At 36.6% G+C, this 10,011-nt stretch overlaps 1 protein-coding gene across 1 annotated transcript; it reads left to right on the forward strand.

Moving 5' to 3' along the window:
- The first annotated feature begins 2,676 nt into the window (after positions 1-2,676).
- On the forward strand, positions 2,677-3,506 carry LOC141601081 (peroxisomal OPC-8:0-CoA ligase 1-like). The gene has a single exon (XM_074421345.1). The coding sequence runs from the start codon at positions 2,748-2,750 to the stop codon at positions 3,504-3,506; it is 759 nt and encodes a 252-aa protein (XP_074277446.1). The 5' UTR covers positions 2,677-2,747.
- The last annotated feature ends 6,505 nt before the right edge of the window (positions 3,507-10,011 follow it).

Consider the following 10,011-nt stretch of genomic DNA (forward strand, 5'->3'; position numbering starts at 1 on the left):
TTATAGACTTTCACCTTTTGTCACGTAGTGGCCAAGTGGCCAAGTGGCTAGCAGGTGGAAAGACTGATCTACCCCTCGGCCGAGGGACCTATGGCAGGCCGGCGGACAATGTTGACTCGCCGCCGAGGGGTCTTGGATATGAGTACGCGGATGTGTGTCCGGTGGCGGGTTGTCACGCCGAGACCCAGGTGGCAGGCCGATGGGATGCATCGGCTAGGCTATCTAAGTCGTTGACTTGCTGTGGATATCTTTGACCTTGCTCAGTGTGTTGACTTGGTCAGCGGTGCAGAATATGCCCCATCACTATGATCTACATTCTACAAGTTAGGATTTGGTGTAATAAATAATTTAAAAAAAAAAGTCAAATATTTTATATTTTATATTATTATATTAAATTTTATTTTTGTTTAGTATGAGCAAGGTTCAAGATAATTATTTCTATTTTTAAAATTATTTTTAAATATTTTAGAAAATATTATCATATTCAAAACTTCTGATATTTTATTAAATATTCTTTTTTATATTAAATTAAAGTCAAAGCCGGTCTTAAAAATTGTAATCTACTTAATAATATGAAATAGATCTAGTATTAGAACAAAAAAAGGAGTGGATTTTGTTAATTAAAAAGTTTGAACAATTTTATTTTTGAGTTTTGACCGAGGAGAGTTTATGATTCACACTACGTACTTAATATGTGTCATAGTTAAAATAATAAAAAAAAAAAAAAATTGGGTGTAGGGAGGTGTCTTAATAACGACTCAATGAGGATAATGGCCAAAAGGATCCATAGTTTAAACGAACGTGGCTAAAATTGTGTGGATCATATATATATATATATATATATATATATATATATATATATAGAGGCCGGATCCGGTGAGGCACCATTACTCGTTATGGCGAGGCGGCGGTCTCACCAAATTCCTCATTATGGTGAGCAAGATCCGGTGAGTCCACCTATATATTTGAGTCCATGAGTCCATAAAACAATATCACGCACTATACAATACAATATCACGAATTTTTTTTTTTTTGAATTTTTTTTTTTTCAAATTTTTTTTTTTCGAATTTTTTTTTCGAATTTTTTTTTTCAAATTTTTTTTTTCAAATTTTTTTTTTCGAATTTTTTTTTTTTTTTTTTTTTTTTTTTTGAATCTCATACCTATTTTGTGAATCTCATACCTTATTCAGTGAATCTTTAAGGCTTGTTTTGTGAAACTTGATCATCATAATTGGTTAAAATCACCTATTTCGCTCTTTTCTTTATTAGGTGAATCTCAGACTTTGTTTTGTGAATCTCAGACCTTGTTCAGTGAATCTTAGAGCTTGTTTTGTGAAACTTGGTCATCATAAGTGGTTAAAATCACGTTTCTTGCTCTTTTTCTTATTTGGTGAATCTCAAGCCTTATTTTGTGAATCTCATACCTTATTCAGTGAATCTTAAGGCTTGTTTTGTGAAATTTGATCATCATAAGTGGTTAAAATCATCTATTTTGCTCTTTTCTTTATTAGGTGAATCTGAGACTTTGTTTTGTGAATCTCAGACCTTGTTCAGTGAATCGTAGAGCTTGTTTTGTGAAACTTGGTCATCATAAGTGGTTAAAATCACGTTTTTTGCTCTTTCTTTATTTGGTGAATCTCGGACTTTGTTTTGTGAATCTCAGACCTTGTTCACTGAATCTTAGAGGTTGTTTTGTCAGATTCAACGTCAAGTCGATCTCTTCGTATTGTCAAACCATAAATTCAACTTACATAAACCAATTATATATACATAAACTGCAGGTACACATCCCAATCCAAAATGAATAAGTACAAATAATAAAATTGAAAATACAATTAAAATAATAATTTTAAACAATAGCTATCTTTGCTAAAATTTACTACTCATTCATCAACACACCACCAAGTGAGTAAATTAGTGCTCTTTTGTTTTGTGAAGCGTCTCGACGTACATGTTGTCACCAGAGTAAATCACACACTTTTCTACCCTTTGTAATGCAAACTTGACCCTTGATTATCAACATTACCCTTGCTTATCAACATTCTTTGTAAATCCAAGTGCAGATTATTAGAAGCAATGCTCAAAGACCAAAACTATCAATTACATATTCAAAGCAAAATTTCATTATCAGTAAGTATTGAATCGAATCGAGGAACATATTGAAAGTTTGAAACTAGATCTTCAACAAAAATAACATAACCATCTTAAAAGCAAAACTATCAACTACCAATTTTGTAAAATCCAAATCTTTCACAAATTTATACATTCAAGTGTATTAATCTTCAAAAGCAAAGTAATAATAATGCATAAAATAGCTACCCACACAAGATAACATAAATTGATTAGTAGTACTGTAAACTTACAAAGTAAATTGAAAGCCAGGGATACTAAAATATTAAGTGCTCAACAATCACAAATTCTTACTCCGAACGGTCTTAAAGTAAGACGTAGTCACAATTGATTTAAATACTGTTAAAATGAAAAGGGAATTGTGAAGAGTCCTAACTTAAGACCGTCTTAAGAAAGATCTATTGATGCAACAACACAAATTACACATATCCGCCAACAAGCTTTCAATGACATTTATTCCTATATTACATTGAGCAAATTGTATTGGGAGAGGGTGAAATGACTGAAAGCTGGAACATAGTTGATTACCTCAATACTTTCACCATCAAACCCAAAAAAACTATCGTAATTGCTCTTTCGTGTACACGATAAATCCACCAACTCCGTCACTGCCAACATGTCAAGTGGATACACCGCCACCACATCAACATTCCACAGCAAACGTCAACCAATCCCGCTCCCACCAAACCCAACCCTCGACATAACAACCTTCATCTCCTCCCGACCCCACCGTACCACAACAGCATTCATCGACGCAATCACAGGACGCCACCTGTCTTATGTTGACTTATGGACAGCCGTCGATTCACTCTCACACTCTCTCTCCTCAATCTACGGCATCAGAAAAGGCCACGTGGTCTTAATCCTCTCTCCGAACTCTATATACTTTCCTATCGTATGTCTCTCCGTCATGTCCCTCGGCGCGTTGATCACAACCGCCAACCCGCTTAATACCAACTCGGAAATCGCCAAGCAACTCGCTGACTCGGGGCCCAAACTCGTTTTCGTGACTCGGGAACTCGTTGGGAAACTCACTGGCTGTGGGGTCCCCGTTGTGTTGTTGGAAGAAGGGGAGGGGAAGGGTGCAGGGGTAGTTTCGTCATTGGGGGAGTTGTTGATGAAGGGTGGTGGCGGAGGGAGTGAGGTGAGGCGAGAGAAAGTGAGGCAAAACGACGCCGCGGCGTTGTTGTATTCGTCGGGAACTACGGGGGTGAGTAAAGGGGTAGTTTCGTCACATCGAAATATGATTGCGATGGTTCAGACGATTATTCAACGGTTTACTAGAACGGCTGAGGGCAGTGGGTCCCTTGGGACTTTTATTTGTACTGTTAGAAAATTATACAGGGACACGTGGCAGCATCTGGAATATCTTTAGTTATTAGATCTGACGGTTTAGAAGGTGTCCAGCCGCCTCACCCTAAGAAGGGTGCCTCACATGATTCAATCTATATATATATATATATATATATATCACAAATATGCTCCCTATGAAAGGTTCAATAATAATCTTTATATTTGTGTATCATTTACGCCATACGTACTTTATATATTTTCCTGTCTCTCAATTCCAATCATACCACCTTCATTTCCATTACATAAATATTCTCTCAATTGTTTCGTCGAACGTTAATTATTATTAATGGAAGTTGTTCACGATCAAAAATATATGATGCGGTTTTATCACAGAGAAGAACAAAAAAAGTTGGTGAATAATGAAAGAAACCGTGAAGAAGATGCATATATAAGTGATGTATCAACTTCATCCTTTTTTGATGACTCTAGCCTCTCCGAGGAATCGTCTTCTTCAGAATTGATTGATGATGATACATCGTCTTCGTCGTCTAATGGCCCGTTATATAGATTATCAGAGCTCGTGGACCAACTTCCCCTCAAGTAAGTTGATCAACTTTTCTTAATTGGTTTAATTCTAATAGGAATAATTATAATACTTGGGCCTCGACTACCATTTATTATAATTATTCCTATTAAATTCAATATTTAAATGATTCACAAGATCATACTCATATAAATGTACTCCGTATAATTAGCGGTGGAGTTAGGGGGTTAGGTGGGGCACTCGCCCCCGTTGGTGGATGGAAAATTCGAGGTTTCTAGTTAAGATTTTCCAGTTTTTTTTTCGAGTTTTTCTTGGACTATTACGTGTTCGTCTTCGCCGGGTTCAATTTTTGGCTTCGCCATTGCGTATAATGTAGTGAAGGGTGATTTGAACCACGATCTCTCAATAGGTAACTTGGTAATTAAATACAAGTGAGACTAATATATTTATTTGTATAAAATCGTACAGGAGAGGGTTATCGAAGTTCTATCAAGGGAAATCACAATCGTTCACAACATTAGGAAGGGTGACAAGTTTAGAAGACCTTGTAAAGAAAGAAACACCATATCAAAGAAGATTGAAAGCATGTAAGAGTTACGGAGGTGGCCTTAATAATTTTAGATCATATAGTCATCCCAAACCTACTATATCAAAGAAGATTTCTAAGCCCTCTTTATCTAATTTATCGTCTTTAACTAGAAAAAATAGTTTTGTAATGGGTAGTTGAACTTGAACACTTCCTTAATTCATGTACAAAGCAGAAGCACCCCCGAGTGTCTATTTTTCTATTTTTTTTTTTGTCTATAAAAATGAATACATATACGGTTTGACAAAATTCTGAACAAGAACCATTTTACTACAAGTTGTATATAGAGAGTACTTGGTAACAATTTTAGGTTGTGTGTTGTTACAATTAAATAAGTTACGTATGATTTTTTTTTTGGTAAATATGAAAGATGTAGTTTCACAATAAAAGGAAGAGAGAGTTTTGTTGGAAGTGTTGCTTGTTTTGGTATTTTTTATCGAGATAGTTAATTTAGGGTTAAAGCGGTCTTATACGTTAACTACGTGATTATGGCTGCGTTTGTATGGTTGTGATGCAAATAATAAAGTACATAATAAAAGATTGACACAAGATATTTGGTGACGCGGAAAACCCGATGTGGTACTATAAAATAAACACGGGAACCTCACGGAAAAATTTAGTTAATAAAACGCTTCATCCATCAGAAACACGGGTTCCTGACGGATTTTTCGTGAGGAATTGGAGTCACTACGGTTCGTCACGAAAAACGGGTTCCAGGCGGTTTTTTTGTCAGGATTTTATATTTCTAACGGATTACTGACGGTTATTCCATCAAAGCCCTCATCTAGGATGGGCCAGAAAGTCAACAGAATGTTGACCTTTCTGACGGAAAAACCATCAGGAAATAGAAATTCCTGACCGAAAATCCGCCAAGAAAGTCAACATGCTGTTGACTTACTGACGGAATATCCGTTAGGATTGTTGACAATTCTGACGGTTTTTCCGTTGGAAGGTCAACTGAATGTTTAATTTCCGGACGGATTTTCCGTCAGGAATATTAAAGGCCGTGGCTGGAAACAACAGCTTGCTGCCCAGCCACAATGCCCATTTTGCTTTGTTTAAACCAAACGAATACAACCAAACCTGCAATAAACCATATACAACCGTCGACCGCGAAGCGGAAATCCATTTTCATGTCGACCGCATGAGCGGGAATTAAGAGTAGATAATAAAATTAACCATAGAAAACCGAACACGATTGGAAGAACGAAGTTGTTACATAGATAAAGTCTTGTAAAACAAAGTCTTTTACATACCAACTAAAATATTAAGCTACAATCATAAGTTTCTTACCTAAGATAAAGTCTTAACATACTAACATAAGATAAAGACTAACATACTAATATAGACGACGATACTAATTAGTACCTAGAGGCTCAACAGGATCAATACTTCCAAAGCCATACCCGTCATCCGCATAGTCGTCTCTACGAAAAGGGGTGGGGAAACCTGAGCACGAGTGAGGTGGTTGAGATTGCTGCATCTCAACCCAAGCCTTTTGCATGCATGGCTGCCATCTGTTCAGCTTGGAGACGGATTGTTTCTAGACACTACTACAGATACAGGCTATAACAACGGTCAAAAACCGTTGTTATATAAAAAAGCGGACGTTGTTAAAGCGTCCGTTGTAAAAGGTTTTAACAACGGTTGGTTTTCTTAAGGAAACCGTTGTTAAAAATATTAACAACGGTTTTAAGTATAAAAACCCGTTGTGGAAAGTGTGACTCAATTTTGGAGGGAAAGTTATAACAACGGTTGTAATATACAAAACCGTTGTTATAACTAAAGACAACGGTTTTTTAATAAATAACCGTTGTTGTTTGATCTTAAAAAATAAAAAAAAATTAAATTAAATATTACTAGATGCATGCATAATTACGGCCCGTTATAATTCCGATGCATGCAGAATATCCCTTAAATTAATTACCAACGGTTTTGAAAAAACTTATAAATGTGACTATAAATATTAAAGCATCCTTTACTAACATTCATTAATTGAAACAACATGGCAATGAACCCTAATTTTATCAACAACGAAGAATGGCTTACACAAACGATTGAAGATGATGGGAAGGTTCTCACCGGGCTTCCCGCCGATCAACACCCATTAATCAAAGTATCCCTTGAACATCAACGGAATTATTGGATTAAGAGGCGTGAAGCAGTCCGGCTTGTCAACAAAGCCTCATCATCATCATCATCTTCATACCCTCGTCGGCCTGTTACTCGCAACTTGGCTGCAGCCAGAGATATGTTGAGTTGTACTCTTCCAACCTTATCTCCACATGCAAGTCGTGTCCGTGCATATATTCAATCTGTTATTGCAAAATATGAAGCCAATGACCCGGAAGTTAGCGGTATACCAGAGTGGCGTGATTGGTGGCAGGTTGAGAAGCGCTTTTTACGCTTAACCGGGGTTGTTCCGGCTTATTATACATCTTTTGATTTCTAATAATTGTTGTAATGTATTTGGTTTAAAATTAAATGAAATGATCATTTTGAAAGTGTTGAGTTATGCTTGTTTGATTTGCTTCCATTTTTTGAACTCCATAGATCAGTCATCATCAAGATCCAGATTATTACTGCCATCACTGTGCATATGAACGGACAATATGGAATGAGAAGGGTTAGTAATAAGATTTGAAGCAGCATTGAGAGATATGATGATGCTGATTATGGCACAACTTCCTAACATATATATTAATTAAAAAACAACTCAACCCACACATTGCTTAGTATAAATACATTGCATTATCTCAACTAACATGTATTTCCATTATCTCAATATATTCTCCAAACCCTAACTGCTAAAACAAACTCCAAATAAATTAACCCTCTCCTTAATCTTTCTAAACAAACTTCAAACTCCAACAAAATGAATGATATCATCCTTAAGACTCTTACTATGCTCGATCCGTACTAAAGGACGCCAAAGAAGATGGCTTGACGGAGCAGCAGCAGCTGCAGCTATATGACGATATAGCAGATGCTGAACGGAACCTAATGGTCGATAAAAACACATACATGGAAATGAAATAATTAGAAAAATAAAATAATGACGATGAAACAAACCTGATAATTACAAAACGTACGTAAAGAGATGATGAAATCAACAGTGACGGCGAGAAGATAAAGCGACGATGAGAAAGAGAGAAAGAGACGATGAGAAAGTGTGTGTTTTGTGTTTGTGTTTGGTCTTCTTTGGGTTTGTGTTTGTGTATTAAGGTTTGTGTTTTGTGGCTGCAGCAGACTTGTGTTTGTGTGGTTTATAGTATGGAAGGTATTGACAACGGTTATTAAACAACAACCGTTGTCAAATAAGTTTTAACAACGGTTGTAAATTAACAACCGTTGTCAAAGAAGTTTTAACAACGGGTTCCAAAAGCAACCGTTGTGATTACTTTTCACTAACTTTGCGTCAATTTTGCGCCACATTAGTAACAACGGTTGTGTATGTGTAACCCGTTATTAAAACTAATAACAACGGTTTTTATAACCATACCCGTTGTAATTCATTTTAGTAAAATTCGCGCCATACATTCTACAACGTCTATTGTGATTTTCGTTAATACTCGTTGTTAATGGGGCGTTGTAGTTGCCTGGATTTGTAGTAGTGAGAGTGCCGCGAAATTGTTTTTCAAGAGCTAGTCATGCGGCTCGCTCATTGATCATTTGGGTGGCAATTTGAGAAACCGTGCTAAGAGCGTAAGAGAACGATCGACGAGCACTTTTGTTACATGGAGGTTCATACCACACTTCGGCTCCTTTATCTCCGGTCCCGAATAGCCTTGACTTCTTGTCAAAGCCATTTACAGCGTTGTAGTACGACCGGTACTCGTCTGGAGCCTCTCCAGTGGGCGTTGGTCGACTCATCTCTTCCTTGAAAGCGGCCCGAAAAAACAACAAATAAGGAAGAAATGACACTATATTTATAAATGAAGGGAATACAATAAATATTAACATTAAAAATGAAAGAAATACAATAAATATTAACTTACGTCTCTCTGAGCAGCTCGAGGATTAACCCACTCGCCCTTCTTGTTTTTCTTGGTCTTCTCAAACAACTTGTAGGGTGTGGCCGACTCACCCTGAAAATAGCATAAAAACATAAATTGGTTCTATTTGGCAATAATTAATTCTAACCAATTTGTGAAAATAATAAATACAATACTTACCAATTCCTTGAAAACATCAGAGCAACTCTTCCGGCCAAGAGTGTGGGTGCCCAATCCTTTCCCGTCTTTAGCATCCGACCTTCTATTTGCCGCGTTTATTTTGGAAATTTTGGCAAATTCAGGATTTGATTCTTCCGTATTCTTGAGCGTCTCCCACCAAGTGTGGGGGACCCACTGAGGCTTTTTCGTCTTTGAATATTTGAGTCCATTAACCGGCGACGTAATCTGCCGCATGACCGCCTTTTGCCAGTCATGACTAGGGTCATAGTGAGGGTTGACGAACTTCATATGTCTCTGTTTCAAAAACAAGTGTTTAATTAGTAATAAAAAAGATGACCTTAATTACAAAAAAAAAAAAAAAATATTGACGTAAAGTAAATAATAGATAACTTTCATATTACCCTAAACCAAGTCCACATCTTCATACGCTGTGTATGGCTCGCCTCACTGCATTTGGTGAAGAACTCGTCATCTGTGATGTTATTAGTGGTCCGGTTAAAACTTGTCGTCAAAAGCTACCAACCAAAACAATATTTATAACTTCACAAACTACTCTTAATAAAGAGGTAATATAAGTAAAGGTCGGATCCCAAGGGACGGGTATTGATATAGGATTTTCAATTGCAAGTAGCTATGTCTTAGAGTGTCATAAATTATGGGTTGAGATGAGATGTAGTCTAAACTAATCAACAAGATGAGTAAAGGTCGGATCCCAAGGGACGGGTATTGATATAGGATTTTCAATTGCAAGTAGCTATGTCTTAGAGTGTCATAAATTATGGGTTGAGATGAGATGTAGTCTAAACTAATCAACAAGATGAATATAAATTAATGAAAACAAAGTAAAGCAAATAAAGGGGTTGTAAACAATTGATTAAAAGTACTAGGGTGTCATGGGTTCATAGGGGATTCATGAAAATAGATCATACAAACATGTTCTCAATTAGAAGCAAACACACTTATTATTGTGATGGGATTGAGTTAGTGTATATCTTACAATCCCTAGGAAAATTTAGGTCCCGGAGCCGAGTCGTCTAGACTGTACAACACCTACAAGTCGATTTAGTCTCCTCCTATTCAACTGTATGGATGGTCTAATGAGGCTCGAGTTGGTTTATGTCTTACAAGCCTCATTGAAAAGATAAGAGATGTGTAAAAAATGCAAGGATTCATAGGCTCGCATTTCATCAAACATAACATGTGCATCGGTTTAAATCACAACAAGCAAGCAAATTAATTATGAAAACATATTAGATTAAGCATAGATCAATTCCCATGTTTG

The sequence above is a fragment of the Silene latifolia genome, chromosome 9 (genome assembly GCF_048544455.1).
Source record: "Silene latifolia isolate original U9 population chromosome 9, ASM4854445v1, whole genome shotgun sequence".
Taxonomy (NCBI): Eukaryota; Viridiplantae; Streptophyta; class Magnoliopsida; order Caryophyllales; family Caryophyllaceae; genus Silene; species Silene latifolia.